This window comes from Orycteropus afer, unplaced genomic scaffold, assembly GCF_000298275.1.
Source record: "Orycteropus afer afer isolate SDZICR_OR568_19922 unplaced genomic scaffold, OryAfe1.0 scaffold00456, whole genome shotgun sequence".
NCBI lineage: Eukaryota > Metazoa > Chordata > Mammalia > Tubulidentata > Orycteropodidae > Orycteropus > Orycteropus afer.
This window is the reverse complement of record NW_006922043.1, coordinates 1,556,646-1,574,145: the sequence shown is the minus strand read 5'-3', so window position 1 is coordinate 1,574,145 and position 17,500 is coordinate 1,556,646. Positions and strand designations below refer to the sequence as shown.

Genomic DNA, 17,500 nt, shown 5'->3' with positions numbered 1-17,500 from the left:
AAAAAAAAAAGGGGGGGAGCAGGTTTGCTGGTCTGATAGAGCCTGGTGGAACCACTGAGACTATGGTCCCTAGCTGCCCTTCAGGTCTGGAATTGAACCCACATCTGTGGCTTCCAGCCAAACAAAAGACAGGCATATGAGTTAAACATTTACCTGAGGTAAATACACCCCTTGTACAGAACAATCATGTGAGAAAGAAGGGCTGTTTATGCACAGGGAGACAGCTCAGGGGGCAGGAGTGCATGGAGGAATGAACACAGGGAAGAGGTAACTATTGGAAGGAAGTGGGAGGGGAGCTGTTGCATTGTGGTAAATTGTAATCAATGTCATGAGACAAAATGTATGTGAATTGCTGTATGGAAAGTGAATTTGCTCTGTAAATTTTCACCCAAATCACAAAAAAAAAAGGATTAGGGTCAAGACCCACCCTGCTGCAGTGTGACCTTGTTGACCTATTCTCAAACAAGGTCACACTCACCATTAACAGGCTGACTTAGCATATAGTTTTTTTGGGACACGATTCAATGAACACCACCAGCTAAAGGGTGTTCATTCCCTCCTCAGGATCTCAAAGTCAGCATTGAGGAGAGAAGGTCTCTCTCCTTTGTGTGAGGGTATCTGCTTCATGGACACCGAGGAGAAGCCACTGCTGTAACCCCACAGGGACCCTGACACCCAACACAGGCAGGCCCAGGCACAGAGAGGATGAGAGAGTGGCCAGCTTTGAGGTGACTAAGGTGTTGGCAAGTAACAACAAAGTTCCAGAGAAGCCCCGAGGGACCCTCCCAATCCCACCCAGGCTGTGCCCGGTTTTGGGAACTCTAACAGGCAGAGGAAGGCACTGATTCTGGGCAGGAAAGACACGGTGTGTCGCTGCCTCCCAGCTGTCTGGGGGAGGGAGCCAGCGGAACTTGCTGCTGATTACAGAGGAATGCAACGTCTCAGCGGCTGGGAAGCTTAATATATTTTTAATTTTCCAACACACTTCTCGTAATGGGGCCTCTGGGGGCAGTGGCCTGGAATAGAAGGCCAGCAATTCCTGGGGCCATGCCTTCAATGAGCAGGGTCAGCCCCTGGCAGCCACCTCTGCTTTTTGCTCTTGGCCCCCTCTGCCCTCTTCCCAAGGTCATCTGTCCAGGCTCAGCCAGAAAACACCCGTGGCTGCCAGGGCCCTCAGGAGGCCTCATTTCTAGGAGGAGGTCCCCTCCTCATCACACTGACACAGAGGATAGAGAGTACACTGTACCCCAAGCTCTTCCCAACCCGAGCCTTGTCCTTGGCACCCCCTTAGGGCTACAGAGCCTGTGTGGGGAGTCCCGGGGTGTTCAATCAGCCTCAGAAAAGGCTAGTTTAGCACCTCCAGGCATCAGGCACCTGAAAGACACCCACAGACCTTGCCTCTGATTTGTTTCCTGGGGCTGATCTAACAGAGGCCTCAAACAGCATTTACAACAGAAGTTTATCCCTCACAGCTCTGCAGGCAGAAGTCTGAGGTAAGGGTGTCCACAGGACATGTTCCCTCTACAGGCTCTAGGGGAAAACACCTCCTTCCTTGCCTCTTCCAGCTTCCAGTGGCCCTAGGGGTACACTGGCTTGGGCCACACCATCCCATCTCTGCTCTGTCTTCACGTGGCCTGTCTTTTGTAAAGACCCTTGTCACTGGATCTATCCTGATACTCTGTCCTGAGATTCTTAATTATATCTGCAAACATTGCATCCATAGGTTCTGATGGTTAAAACATGGACACGTCTTTTGGGGGACCACCTTCAATCCACTGCACCTACCGACTATTCTGTGCTCAGTGACCCCCAGTTCAAGGAACAGTATCACCCACCATCCAGCTTCTCAGTCCCATGACCTGGAAGACGGGCACAGGGCTAAATACCTCTGGAGACCAGCCAGGCAGCAGGCCAGAACAAGGAACCGAGTCCAGTCTCTCTGCACTCATACCCTCAGCCCTGAGCCTGGGAGCCACCAGGTGCTCCCACCCACCACATACACATCTGCATATGACCAAGGTCCAGGGTCCATTGCTCTCACTGACTGTGAATGCCCTAAGGACAGTCCCACAGGCCAGCTCTCCACTATACCCCAGCTCCTGGTCCAGGACCTGACATAACCAGGCACTGAATGAATGAATGGATGGATGGATGGATGCTGACTCCTCATTCTAGACACCACCTTCTGGGACCTTAAGACAGTGCCTTGGTTTCCCCATCTATAGAAGCAGGGGACTGAGGGTCTTCCAGTGGGAGCATCTGGGTAGACAGCTGGCAAAGGCTCTAAGACATGGCCGGCAAGGCCCAGCAAGTGTGTCCTTGTGGTGTGATGGCTCCAAGGCTCCCTTGCTCATTTTCATGTCTCACTGTCAGGACAAACATACTCTCAGCTTAGGAGAGGCACACACTCTGGCTCCCATCACCAAGATTCCCTCCTCTTGGGAAGAGTGATATTTGCTGGTGAGATAGGACGGCAGTGGCGCACCTGAGATGCCTGCCTGGCACTGTGCCCAGGAAGAGCAATTCCAAATTTCAGAGTCCTCAGCCACCTGAAAGAGTGGATGTGATGCTCAGGAGCTACAAATTGGAGCAGACATTGACCACGGATGCATACCTGCCTTCTAAAGTTCCAAGTTCACCACGCTGAACTTCCTGCAGGCTTTGGTTCTGCAGATGGACCTCTGCACACCCCGCATCTACAGAATTGGGAGCTCACTGCACTGCACTCTCCACTTAGAAGCTTCCAGACACACACTCTCCTTTAACCCCCCACAGCCACCCCTATAAGACAGGTGAGGGAACTCCTGTTTGCAGATGAGGAAACTGCAGCATAGAGCTAAGAGCTTTACCGAATGAATCCTGGTGACAACCCAAATAGGTGGTTATGACAGCAACCCCACCCATCTCAATGAGAACATCAGAACTCAGAGCATGAGGAAATGGCCCAGTCTTACCCACAAACAAAGTCAAGTCCACATGTCCACTCTCCATTGTTGAGTGCCTCCTGTGTGCTAAGGAGTAGATGGGCCCCAACCTCATGCTTCCAGACCAGGCTGCCAGACCAGAGCCTATGGCCGATGAGGCACCCTTCAGTGCTACACCAAGACCAAACCACCAGAGATTGAAGTCCAAGAAGGCGGAGGAAGAAGGGAGGGAGCAGTGAAGGAGGGAGAGAGGAGGGGGAGAGGGAGGGAGGGAGAGAGGGTGGAGAAGGAAGGGAGGATGGATAAATGAGAGGGAGGAAGAGAGGAAAGGGACAGGGAGGGAGGGAGAGAGGGTGGAGAAGGAAGGGAGGATGGATAAATGAGAGGGAGGAAGAGAGGAAAGGGACAGGGAGGGAGGGAGAGAGGGTGGAGAAGGAAGGGAGGGTGGATGAATTAGAGAGGGAAGCAGCAATAAAAGCCTGGGTGGGTGGGTGTGTCTGCCCCTGGCACACAAACGCACAGGCATGGTCACCCCACAGTGACTATGATGACCTGGGAGCTGAGTAGCGATTCTGCTGCATTTTTGTCTGTTCAGAGGAAGACTCAGGCAGAAACGCCACCCCCCTAATGCTGTCATCGTGTTTCTCCTTGCCGCCCCAGCACCAAACGGCCAGTTTGTGTCCTTTTGACCAAACGTCTCTCAAGCTCTCGTATCCACAGTGGTGGCATCAGAAAGCAGCACAGACAAGCATTCCCGAGAGACCCACTCGGGGTGAGTGGTGAATACAGGAAGTGGGTCCCTGTGTAGTTGGTGCCCTTCTCATTGCTGGGGATTGGGTGGACTGAATACCAGTGATGTTGGCCAGCACTCATCGCAGTCAGTCTCTGTCCAAGAAAGTGATCTGGGCTCTTCCACACAACCCCTTACGAAAGCTCGAGTCAGGTGACATGATTACCAATACAGCTGGTGAGGGTTGGCTGGGAGTTCACCCATTCACTCAGGTATCCAGGTCCTAGACACACATACAGAGACATTCTCAAGATACACAGATACACTCACAAGCACAGAGATATACACACAACATTGTCCCTCCCATACATATACACAACACACATACTCATCGCAGACACAGACACACATGCGTATATAACACACAACCTTCTCAACCTGAAATATACACACACATATATAAGTACCATACACACACTCATATACACTCACAGATACACAGAACTCTCCCAACCTGATACATACAAGTGCATATATAACACACACACACATACACATACACTCACAAACACATACAACCCTCCCGACCTGACATATAAACACAGGTATACACAACACACTCACTCACATACACTCACACATACGCATACACACGCTCATACACATATACACACACTCACCCACACTTACACACATAAACACACAAAAAAATCCTCCCAACCTGACACACACACACAGGTGCACCATCTAACAGTTCTGCCTATGCCTGGATGCCCAGTAAGGGGCTGGCTGGCCCTGGAGGAGGAAGACACTGAAGAAGAGAGGCTGTGGGCATGAAGAGGCAAACAAGTTAGGCCAGGACTCCTGCTTTTCCCTTTTCCATTCCTCATGGAGTGGGCACTGGCCTACGTCACTATCCAGGGCAGGTGGGGGACAAGGTGCGGGGCAGACGCCAGCTCAATAGAGCACTGGGAACCTCATGCAAACCCACCCCCCATCCTTCAGAGAGCTGGCCACCTGCACCCAGGGGCACTGGGGGAGCCAGACTATGACCTAGAAGATAGCAGTTCCAAAAGGCCTCTCTGACCTCCCACCCCAGGGAAGGAATTTAATTCCTTCCAAGTCCTCTCCCCATGACCTATACAGCCTGTGCTGACTCTCATTATCGTAATGAAAGCAGAGGAAGAGAGCTCTGCAAGTGGGCTGGCCGAAGAGCCAAGGCCCTTCCTCAGCCTGCCCTATAGCAAGCCCACTAGCGCAGCAGCCAGGATAACTGATGTCACGAGGAGATAGATGACAGCCATTCCTGGCAGGAAGCACTCACTGCTGAGCATGAACACTGCCACTTACCATCTAAACTGCCTCTCGTAGGCAGTCCGCTTATTAGGACCTAGAGAGACAGCGCCACATGTGAAAAGGGGCATCACCAGCCCAGATGGGGGACAACAGAGGGCGCTAGGGACATGGTGTCCAAGAGAGGAGATGCCAGGAGCCATGCCCAGGTCTTCAAATATAGAAAAACTTGGGGGAATGAGGCAGGGATCCAGGGCAGGAAAGGACCCTGGGGTTCTGATCTGTCCCTGTTAGGCCCTCTGATGAAACTGCTCTCCTCCCTAGAAAAACACAAAGGGCATCAAGCTCCTCCAAGTGCCTGCCCCATGAGCCCGTAACAGATCCTCTAAATGGGACACTTCACTTCACAGGTAACTTGACACCTTCTAGGTGACTCTGGGAAGCAATGCCATGTTTGAGGATGGAAATCACGGATGCAGACCCCAGTCCACCATTCAGACACACGTTCTAGTTGCCTGAGCAGAGGAGCTGGGCTCCCATGGAGTCCTGCCACCAGGGGCCTGAAGGCTGGGCTTTGGCGGGGCAGAAGGGAAGAAATGAAGGGGAGCCAGCAGGATTATTGTTAACGCTTCCTCTGCCTTTGCCCTGTTGCTAAGACGAGCACCAGCCCCTCCTAACATCAGCACCACGTTGAAAGGCACACCTGACTGTTAGCTCTGGAGCAAAGGTCTGTCCACTGTAGCCAACTACTCTTACAGATGGGGAGACCAGAGAATCAGTTCTCCAAAGCCACCAGCAGAATGCAACACATTTATTCTTAGTTCTAGAATGTTCTGTTGTACTTAGACTTGGACACGGGTGTGTCTGTTATTCTGAGAATTCACTTCAAATTAAAGAAGGAAGCTCCAGCTCCCTAAGTCTGGAAGACATCCAGTTTCTCCCACCCCACCCCCCCCCAGCCTGCCCCTGCCCCACCCACCCTGTGCCGGCCATCAGCTCAGGGCAGCAAAGTCACCAAGAATGCCACAGTGGCCTGGCCCCTCTCAGATAGGGGAAAAGACCAAGCAGAGAGCCCCCAAAATCCATTGCCTTTGAGTCAATTCTGACTCATAGCAACCCTATAGGACAGAGCAGAACTGCTTCTCAGGGTTTCCAAGCCTGTAAATCTTTGCTGAAGAAGATTGCCTCATCTTTCTCCCATGAAGTGGCTACGGTTTGAATCACCAACGTTTTGGTCAGCAGTGGAATGCTTTAACCACTATGCCACCATAGCTCCTAGACAGCGCCAAAAACCAAACCAAATCCATTGCCATTGAGTCGATTCCGGCTCATAGAGACCCTCATTGGGTATTCAAGGCAGTAAATCTTTACGGAAACAGATTTCCCAGTCTTGCTTCCATGGAGTGGCTGGTAGGTTTGAACCACCAACTTTCTGGTTAGCAGTCAGATTCCTTAGTCACTGTGCTACCAGAGCTCCTTCCAGATAGCTCCAGGCACCCCAAATTAACAACTAAAATGAACTTTGGGGTTGACAGGAACAAGTAGGATGTGCTGTGGTGAAGGGAGCCTCAAGGCTAGTTAGGTCAAGTAGCCACTCCCCACCTGGCAGTGTGGACAAGCCTCCCCGCTGGGAGTCACAGCTTCTGTGTCACATGAGGAAGCAAAACCAGAACCCACTGCAGCGGGCTCTTGTGAGCCCACAGGGTCCCAGAGAGGCTGGGAGCCCAGGGAGCCACAGGCTTCTCCCCAGGACACCTTTGTTCCCTGAGACGGCAGCTCTGTTCTTAGAGGCCACTGCAGCTCCAAGAGGTCCCCCAGATGCCACAGAGCACAACTCCTGGGGTTCATACCCCCATGACATCCTCACAGCCCCTTCTGCCTTCACTGGGCTTCCACTCCCGGCCCCAGCTGTAGCCTCCTCAGAGAACATCCTCCCATATCCAGCATACTGTGCTCCCTGATGGCAGAATCAGCAGGGTGGGCTCTTCTGGAATGGTGCAACCCATTGGGGTGGGAAGATGACCACAGACATAAAGGGCACAGTGCATCTGGCACCTAACCACTCCTCACTACCCTTACCCCTTTTCACCCCCAGAAACACAAATCTTCAGTGAATTGACAATTGTGGGGAATACTGCAGTCAGGTGCCCCGCTGCCGTAACACGTTACCATGCGTGCTGCTGACACCAACAGAACTGTACTATCTCCAGTGATGGAGGTAGAAGTCCAAAGCCACAGTGTGGGCTGGGCTGCACTCTCTCTGGAGGCTCTAGCGGGGATCCTTCCTGGCCTGTTACAGCTTCTGGGGTTCCCCAGGTGTCCCTGGCTTGTAGTTGCATTGCTCTCATCTCTGCTCCATCTTCACATGGCTGTCCCCTCTGTGTCTATGTCTCTCCCTCTCTTACAAGGATACTGGTCACTAATCTGTGGTGATCTAATATTGAGATTAATCACACCCGCAAAGATGTTTTTTCCAAATAAGATCACATTCGCAGGTTCTTGGGGTTAAGGACATGGACATAACTTTTTGAGGACATCATTCAGCTCACTATGCTGGCTAACACCCAGTGGGGCTCACTTAGTGCCACACACTGTGCTAAATGTACTGTATGCCATGCTTCAGGCTCACAGTAACCTTACAAGGTGAGGGAACTCCCCCAACCTACAGAAGAACAGCCAGGCTCTGAAAGCATCCTTGCCTAATGTCACTTGGTGAGTAAGTGGATGACAGAAGGAGGCAACCTGCACAGACAACCTGACCACCGGGGCTAAGGGCCCCTATATCTCCCCTTTTGGCTTTGACCACAGAGAGCCTCAGCCTCCACTGTCTCCTCCTCCCAGCCATTCAGGGCTATGACAGCCCCAAACCCGGACAGCTCCCAATCCAGAGGGTGAGCTCTGGCCATGCACAGGGATTCACAGCCCTCTGCATGGGTCAAGCCTAGGACTTGCCATGGACCCCTGCTTCCAAGCCCCCCACCAGCACCAGGGTGGGACTCATAAATGAAGCCTCCATTCACCAGCCTCTGAGAAGTGTAACTGAGGCTCTGATGGAAAACCAGCTCATTATGCAAAGTGCAGGAGTTGTGAAAATGGTTGTTTTTTAAAGGAACACTGCGGGATTTCTATTCAGCCCTGAGAGAGGGAAGAAGACTCCTCAGGGCTGCAGATTTTCAAAAAGGAAAGGATCTGGCTAAACCAAAACCTGCTAATTAGGAATGCTAAGCCTAGGATGAAAATAACAACCCATTATCATCAAGTCGATTCTGATTCATAGCAACCCTGTAGGACAGAGTAGAACTGCCCCATAGGGTTTTCAAGGCTGTAATCTTTACAGAAGGAGATTGCCTTATTTTACTCCCGTGGAGTGGTTGGTGGGTTCGAACTATCAACCTTTTGATTAGCTGCCAAACGCTTTACCACTGAACCAACAAGGGTCCTGGATATAGAATGGGCTATCAACATTTTATTTTTATTTTTATTTTATCTATCTATCTATCTATTATTTATTTATTGTGATTTGGGTGAAAATTTGTTTTTCATTTATTTATTTATTTCTCTCTCTCTTTTTTTTTTTAATTGTGAGCTATCAACATTTTTTTTACAAATTAAATATTAAACCTATACAAAAATAAAGTGTCTGGGACATTAACAACCAAACAACCCCCTTATACTCACTACCCAGCTTATGTTCTAGAACATTCTGAATACCTTTGAGGCCCCCAGTTATATGGGCTGTTTTTATTAAGGTAACTGTTGCAAAGTCTGTGACAGGGACCTTCTAAAAATATGTATTTATTTATTTATTTTTAAAAGTGTGTTTCTGGCTACAAAGACAGTATGTGTTCTTCCAGAAACGTGCCGGCAGCCGTCACTAGGACTGACCACTTTGTGGTACAGCGTCTCTTGTTGTTGTTGTTGTTGTTATGTGCCGTCAAGTCGGCCCTGACTCATAGCAACCCCTCCTTGGGTTTCTGAGGCAGTATCACTGCAGAAGTAGGATTGCCCAACCTTCCTTCCGAGAAGTGAACCGCCAGCCTTCTGGTTAGCAGTTAAGTGCCTTAGGCACTATGCTACCAAAGCTCCTTAAGATTAAAAAGAAAACAAAATAAAACTAGTTCAAAGGCATTTCTAAATCCTCTTAGAATCCAACAGCATAAAAGGCTCTGGTGGGTTCACTAACATTGCATCTGCCTGGTGACTCTGTGAACCTGGGGTCATGGGGTGATTGGAGCACCCCACACCAAAGCCACATTCACATCCTAATCCCTGCAAATGTGAATGGGGAAAAGGATCTTTGCAAGTAGAGTCAAGGATCTCGAGATGTGGTCACTCTGGATTATCCAGGTGGTCCCATATCCAATAACACTGGTCCTTAGAAGAGAGAAGGAGAGAAGACAGAAAACAAGGTACTATGTGAAGACAGAGCAAATACTGGAGTGATTCGGTCACAATCACTGGTGGATTATGGAGTATATAGGGCCCCAGAAGCTGGAAGAGGCCAGAAGGATGCCCACTGCAGCCTGCAGAGGGAGTGTGGCCCTGCCCACATCTGATCTCAGACTTTGGCCTCCAGAACCGTGAGAGGGTGCACTTCTGTTGTTTAAGCCACTCAATGTGGGGTGCTTTGTTAGAGCAGCCCCAGAAAACACACATACAGGATACGCAGCCCCTCAACAAGGACAGCTGTGCCGGTCCAGTGCACCTGGTACCACCGTCCTGGGGCCCCAGGTATGGGTAGTGAGTGCCCCATGAACAGTGTCTCACAGACAACATCAGGGTCAGGTTCTACATGACGTCACTGTGCCCAGGTGTGACTCCCATCCACTCTACCACCCTAAGCCTCTCACTCCCACCCGTGTCCCCCTGGAGTGTCCCCAGCTCCTGTCCTCATCCCCCTGCCTATCTGGAATGAGGTCCCCATTAGGATCTCTGCTATAAGTCAGAATCCACAAAGAGGGTCTCCTTTGGGGTATCCCCCCAACCCTGCCTGTGACCTCCACCCAGTAGACAGGCCCAGTCGTCAGGGCACAGGAGTCTCAGACAAAAAAGCAGACGCCCGCCTGAGCCCTGCAGCCCCTCCAAGCAACTCCCAGCTCCAGCCTCCCACTATACACCAACCCAGCTCTCTCCTTCGGGCTAGCAATCTTACACTGTCGTGTGCAGAGTGCATTTAGGTAGGCAATGATCTGTGGAAGGATTAATTTGCTGATTTTATTACCTAAATTGAAAGAGATTTCGCAGCCATCAGTAACATGCTCACAAGATTTCCCTGGTGTGAACTGAGGACTCACCCTCCTCCCGCCCCAACGGCCGCCCCACTGCCAACAGGCCACCCAGCAGCATAGTGACGATGCCCGAGACGGACACAGGCAGAGGAACCTCCGGTGTGTGATGGGGGCGGTGCTACACAGAAGCTCACCTGATGCCTTTGTTCTGCGCGATGCTGTGCAGGGAGAGCCTGGACACGGCCGAGATGACCTGGGGAGACAGAGACCAGGAGTGGTCACAACATGGAAACACAGAGCTCTGCAGACGTGGGGGCTGTCTGCTCAGCACACACCTCTCAGGGGAAGCAGCCCCACACATTTTTAGGCTAGATATCTATTTTGTACTGAGTGCAAAATCTGTCATTTTGATGCAGGGATATTTGCTGAGAGCTGCCACCCTCCTGGCACAGCTGGAGAGGAGCAGGTCTCAGCTGGAATCCTGCCCTGCTACCTCCTACACAGGGATAACCACACCTCAAGTCCCATTCTCAAACTGAGAAAGGTGTTAACATCACAGGATCCACTGAATCTATGCAACGGGGTGCGCATCCATGTTGCTTAGAAAGTCACTACACGATTAATAGCAAGTCATGTTCACAAAAGGTAGCAACACATTTTAGAAACAGGGAAATGAAGAGTGGAGAGGTAAAATGACCTGTTGGAAGTCACAGGGGAACAAGGGCACAGCGCTGGCCCATGTGTTGAGCCCCTCCTGTCTCTGGGTGACCATATGAACAATATCTGCGTCCCTCAGGAGGCAGGAAACAAGGAAGGCGGTACAGCATTGCACCCCGAGAACTCAGCAGAGTCCCTCAGACTGATGGACACATCACAATGAAAGTCAGGAATGCCCAACAGATAAGCAGTGGCCACTCTCTCTTCCTGCCTTCATCCACATAGTCTCCTTGGTACAGACAGGGTTCACCTCTGTGCCCAGGCTTCAGAAGTGCCTAGAGTGATGGTGCTACAAATCTTCAAACAGCAGGCAGTGAGCAGGCAGGGGGGCACAGAGGGTCCAGAGATGATTATGGGGAAAGGGAGGTGGCTAACCCAGAAGTACAGGGCACAACCCACCCAAGACATAACAAGAAGCTGGTCACACTTCATTCAACAGGATTTGGGGCACTTACCATGCCAGACATCACATATGAGAAAGTAGATCCACACTATGCCTTTGAGATGTCAGTGTGTGTGTATATGTGTCTGTATGCATGTGAGGTCACATGTGTGCATATGTGGGCATGTGAGTTCACACATGTGTGCATTCATAATGTTCACCTATGTATGTAAGAGTTCACATGTGAACATACGCAGGTGGGTGTACACGAGTTCACATGTGAGCACATGCATGTGTGTGCACCTAAGTTCACATTTGGGCACTGTACTACACGAGCTCGTGTGTGTGCATGTATGTGCATGTGAGTTCACATGCATGTACTGTGCATACATGAATTCATTTATGTGTATGAGTTCATATGTGTATGTGTGTTCACATGTGCTTGTGAGCTCGCATGTACACATTTGTTCATGTATATGCATGCATACGCATATGTGTGTGTTCATGTGCCTGTGTGCATAAGAGCAGGTACCAAGAAAATGACCCAGGAAAATGCTTGCTAAATCCACCAGCACCCCTTACAGGTGCTACCTTCCAAGGAGCTGCGGCCCACTGGGCTGTCCATATCCATGGTCATGGCATATCCTCACAGCCCCGTGAGGCTGGCTCTGTTCTGTGCATTTAACAGATGGGCAGAGTGAGGGCAGGTCAACTGCCCAAGGCCATTCACTGTGACACACCCCTGAAGCCCCCTTTACGGCTGTTTAATTCCCTAGAAATTTTTTAAAAGGGAGGAAAAATCAAACTGTACAGAACACCTTTTCTGCCACCAATGAGACGGAAGGGGCTGGCTGACAAGCAGACTGCACGCACCACTTCCTGTGGGCAGTTCCATTTCAGGGGCCAGGACACACAGAAGTTATGAATCACAGAACGACAGGGCTCCTCTGTGATTCCAAAGATAAGACTCAATTGGCTCATTCTGCAGCCAGCCAGCCGCAGCTCCGACACTTGTGCACTACAAGGGGCCTTTCACGAGTAATGAGCAACTTGGCTGCGGCTGTTGTTCTTGGCTTTAAGAGCCTAAATATTTAGGGAGAACAAAAAGTAAAGCACATTGCTATGTGCCCTTACAGCTCTTTGATATACTCTGGAGATGTCAAAGCTCGATGAGGCCTTGGGTCACCCAGTTTGAAGACAACAGCTCTAGGGCACATGAGCCAAATGCCCCATGCCTTCCACAGCAAACATCAATAATCAAAAGGTACACACTTCCTCAGTGAGCCAGCAGTGGGGTGGAACCCTCTCAGCCTAGCGCTCAGAGGCACCAGTAGTTGCTTGGCATTGGCACAGTAGCTGGACCTTGTCTGCCAATCTGGATTTAGTGCAAATGCCTCGTTTCATGGAGGTATGAACCAAGAAAGAGGTACTGCCGCCCATAAATGGGTCAAGGCCAGGATTCGGGTCTCAGCCCTGCCTCCGTGTCCTCAGGCCCGACAGGCAGAGCCATCTCTACAGCTGCCATGGCCCACAGCCCGAGCTGGCAGCTGCCCTGCTCCAGGACGTAACTGTCACTAGTGATTTGTGATGTGCTCAGCTTCAGTTCGCCTCCTCAGACAGGCAGCTCCTTAAATGGGGTTCAACTTGGCCCACAAGCAGGAAAGCAGCACTGCGCTCTGGCCAGCTGTGTGGAGGTACCCATCCTGTGTCTGCTGGGGTGGCTGCATCCTGATGTGTGGACAGGAAGACAACAGCTTAGGGACCACTGTAGGGCCTCTCTGCCCACAGGGCAGCCCCCTTGGGTGACCTACAACCAGGGAAATCTGCTGGGAACAGACATGGGGTCCCAGAGACAGGCCTGGGACCTGCTCAGGGGAGTAGGCAGCCCCATGGGAAACTATCACCCTGAAAAGTTAAGGAAACAGAAGAAAGACCCATTGCAGGAGGAATGGAGTGCTGCTGCAGCACCCCAACCCAGATGTCTCCAAGCGGCCCCCAACAAGCCCAAGGCACGCCCCCAAGTCAGTATCCTTAAGGTAGTCCCCAAAGGCAGCCACCAGTACAAACCCTGACAAGCCCAAGGTGGCTGCCCAGGCACCCTGCTGCAACCCACTAATTCCCAGGGACAGAGAGTGATGACGAACTTCCCAGCCGTGGCCCATGTCGGCTCTTTTGAGAACGTAAATGTCAAAGGATGACATTTTCCCAACTTTTATGTTCACTCTTTTCTGCGTCCCAGTTTGCAAATGAAATGAAGACACTCTCTCTTCCAGCCTGCCCCCCAGCCTCCATCTGCGCCTCCATCGACAGCCAGAGCAACCCCTGGGGTTTGGTCCACCAACCACTCCTTGGCAGGGCTGGAGCTAGAGCCCTCGATGAGCAGAGGAATATATGCTGGGGCAGAGAGCAGGGGGTGACATGAGGAGATCCCTAGATGCAGTCCTACTGGAGAACCAGCCCATCCGCTAGCTCTACCAGCTCCGCAAAGACCATGGCTCTTTGCTGCTCACTGGCACTGACACCACCGACACAAATCCAGTACCACACACACACCCAAGTTCAGTGAGCACCCAGAGTCACACCTCAGGGGTCTGAGGTTCGTGGCCTCCACCCGGCCAACCTGCCCTGAGCCCCACAGCTCTCCAGTGGAGCCCAGCTGAGCCCAAAACACCAGGAGCTGATCAGCATATCCCCGGAGCCAGCAGCAGAGTCTGAGGGTAAAACACAGGTCCTGAATGGCTCAATGTGTAGCTGGGGTTGGGCCCCTTCCCTAGGAACTCATACTGACAGGTCACACCTATCACACTCATAGAAGATGAGACTCACGTCCTGACTGTCCATTTCTGGTCCATGTGGAGCACGAGGGACAGGTCAGCGCCTGTCCACCTGGCCAGTCCCAGTAAGAGTGTCAGGAAGGCCTTGGGGAATGCAGACATGGCCTGCAGGCCAGAGCTAGAGAGGGTTCAGGGAGAGCAAGACTCAATACACCCCAACTTCCAGAACAAGATTTTTCCCAAAACCATGACTGGGCCCCAAGCAAGGCAGGGCCCCCGTGCTGGCTCTAGCTGTGGTTGCACAGTCCTCTCAGGCAGGGGGAGCAGCAGGCAGCAAGGAGGGGTGACAGCGGGACATCTCCCAGGGGCTAGATGCCCTAGAGTGGCTGCCAGCAAGTCCTTCTCAGCAGGGACAGGTCCCTGCTTGATGGAGCCATCACATTCTCTTGGGCAGAATGGAGGAGGCAGCCGCTACCCTAATTTGTTCCCTGTCATCCGTCTGCCTGATCATACCTGACAGGAGCAGGCTCCTGTTTGGCGGCTTTGCTGCTCAGCCTCAGCCTGACATGCAGGAAGGAGCAGGTAAAGCTGTCTGTCCTCATGTCCCCACCACGCGCATGCCGCAGGGCAACTCAGTCTTGCAGTGCTAGCCCTGAAGCCTCAAACTTCTGCCAGCCGCTGTGTGTAGGTTCACAACCAGGGTGACAGGGGCCTGGACACTGGCTGGCATCTGTGTAAAGGTACCCGTGAGAATATTCTGGAAAGGCAGACCTCCTCCCCAGAACTTTCTCAAAGGACCTGTTGTTGTTGTTGTTCTTGTTTGCCGTCGAGTCGGCCCCGACTCATAGCGACCCCTCCTTGGGTTTCCGAGGCAGTATCACTACGGAAGTAGGATTGCCCAACCTTCCTTCCGAGGAGTGGCTGGAGGGTTTGAACCGCCAGCCTTCTGGTGAGCAGTCAAGTGCCTTAGGCACTATGCTACCAAAGGACCTAGGATGCCCAAAAAGATTCAGAAGCTGTCCTTCAGTTATCACATTTATCAGTGGCTGGTAGGGTGTTTATCAGCTGCTCCAGGAGGTGGCTTTCACCAACCCCCCACAGGCTGTGGTTGGGATGTGGCCCCATCTCCACTGTGGTTCTATGGGCACTCTGGCAACATGTACTGGACAGCTTCAAAATGTATAAGCAAACCAGCTGCCATTGGGTCGACTCTGACTCACGGAGACTTCATGTGTGTCAGAACAGAACTGTGCTCTGTATGGTTTTCAATGGTGATTGCTCAGAAGTAGATCACCAGGCCTTTTTTCCAAGGTGCTTCCAGGTAGACTTGGACCTCCAAACTTTCGGTTAGCAGCCAAGTACAATAACCATTTGCATCACCCGGGTAGCTCTGGTAGCATAGTGCCTAAGGCATTTGACTGCTAACCAGAAGGCTGGTGGTTCAAACCCACCAGCCACTCCTTGGAAGGAAGGTTGGGCAATCTACTTCCATAGTGATACTGCCTTGGCAACCCAAAGAGGGGTCACTATGAGTTGGGTCCGACTCAACGGCACATAACAACAACAACAACAACAAGGGACTGCTTTAAAAAATTTTAAAAGAAGAAAAACAACTTGCCATGGAATCAATTCCAACATATGGAGACTCCATGGGACAGAGCAGAACTGCTCCACAGAGTTTTCTTGGCTGTTACCTTCACAGAAGCAGACTGCCAGGCCTTTCTTCCATGGTGCTGCTGGGCAGGTTCGAGCCGCCAACCTTGAGGTTAGTAGCTGATTGAAAACCACTTGTGCCAGCCAGAGACTTAAAATGGGTACCTGTGCCCACTGCCATGGAGTCGATTCCAACACCTAGCAAACCTACAGGACACAGGAGAATTGCCCCACAGGGTTTCCAAGGTTGCAAATCTTTATGGAAGCGGATCGCCTCATCTTTCTCCTGCTAACATGTATAGGTGTCCTTAAGAATAATTCTGAGTTTCCACTCTGGGATGGGTGGAACAGTTTAGTTCCAAGGGTGTTCATCATAGTATTCTTACAGTGTTGAAAATCGGCAACACCTTGACTTCCAAACAATAGGATGCAGGAAAAATAACACAGCATACAGCCACCTAAGGAGATAGGGAGCCAGTAAGGATGATAATGTAGAAAGAAAATCACTGATACAAAACCGCACGTGACAAAAACAGGTTGCAAAACATGTAAATAGGGCCTAATTTCTCAAAATACACATCCATAAAAAGGGATTGGCAGAGAATGTGTGGACTGTTAAGGATGATATCCCAGAGTATTTTACTCTAAGGAGCTCTGGTGGTGCAATGGTTAAGTGCTCGGCTGCTAACAGAAAGTTTGGCAGCTTGAACCAACCTGACATCTCCACAGGAGAAAGACCTGGTGAGCTGCTTTCATAAAGATGACAGCCTAGGAAACACTACAGGGCAGTTCTTCTCTGCCACAGGGGGTCACTGGGAGTCGGAATCAGCTGGACGACACCTAATAACAACAGTTTCATTCCTCTTCTTGCTCAAATGTATTTTCCCACTTTTCCACAATGACCATGTTGTGTAGCACAAGAGGCTTTAAAAGAAATGAGCCTCTCAATTGGCATAACATAGTACACAAAACATTGTTCCATCTCCTACTTTGGAGAGTAGGGACTGAGATCTTAAAAGCTTGCAAACAAGGGGCAAGGTTGTAGTCACTGCTTGGTCACAGCCAGCTACCCAGAGGGACCGAGTAGTTGAACCTGTGGGCTCAGGACCGTAGTCACAGGGGACGTCAAGCTCAACTGGCATAACAGACTACACAAAACATTGGTCCACCTCCTACTTTGATGAGTAGAAACTGGGATCTTAAAAGCTTACAAGCAGCCATCTAGATGCAACGATGGGTCTCTCCTTGTCCAGAGCAAAGAAGAATGAAGAAAACCAAAAATTCATGGAAACAATTAGTCCTAGCGACTGGTACACCATCTGATCTGCAGCTTATACAACTATGAGACCAGAAGAACTAGATAGTGCCTGGCTATCACTGTCAACCACTTGGAAGGGAATCTATGTAGGAGATCCTGGATAGAGAGGGAGAACAATGTGGAACAAAACTCAAAATCATTTGGAGAACAAAAAAAGGGGGGGACCAGCTTTGCTGGTCTGATAGAGCCTGGTGGAACCACTGAGACTATGGCCCCCAGCTGCCCTTCAGGTCTGGAATTGAACCCACACCTGTGGCTTTTAGCCAAACAAAAGACAGGCATATGAGTTGAACATTTACCTGAGGTAGATACACTCCTTGGAGAGAACAATCAAGGGAGAAAGAAGGGCTGTTTATGCACAGGGAGACAGCTCAGGGGGCAGGAGTGCATGGAGGGTTGGACACAGGGAAGATGTAACTATCGGGAGGAAGTGGGAGGGGAGCGGTTGCATTGTGGTAAATTGTAGCCAATGTCATGAGAC

The 17,500-nt window shown here is 51.0% G+C and overlaps 1 protein-coding gene across 1 annotated transcript in view; it reads right to left on the bottom strand.

Annotated features, from left to right (window-relative positions):
• VAV2 (vav guanine nucleotide exchange factor 2) overlaps positions 1-17,500 on the bottom strand; it is a 235,029-nt gene that overhangs the window by 96,366 nt on the left and 121,163 nt on the right. Inside the window, exon 3 of the mRNA XM_007954298.2 lies at positions 10,370-10,428. Coding sequence (XP_007952489.1) covers positions 10,370-10,428 — 59 coding nt within the window. The remainder of the gene's footprint in view (positions 1-10,369; positions 10,429-17,500) is intronic.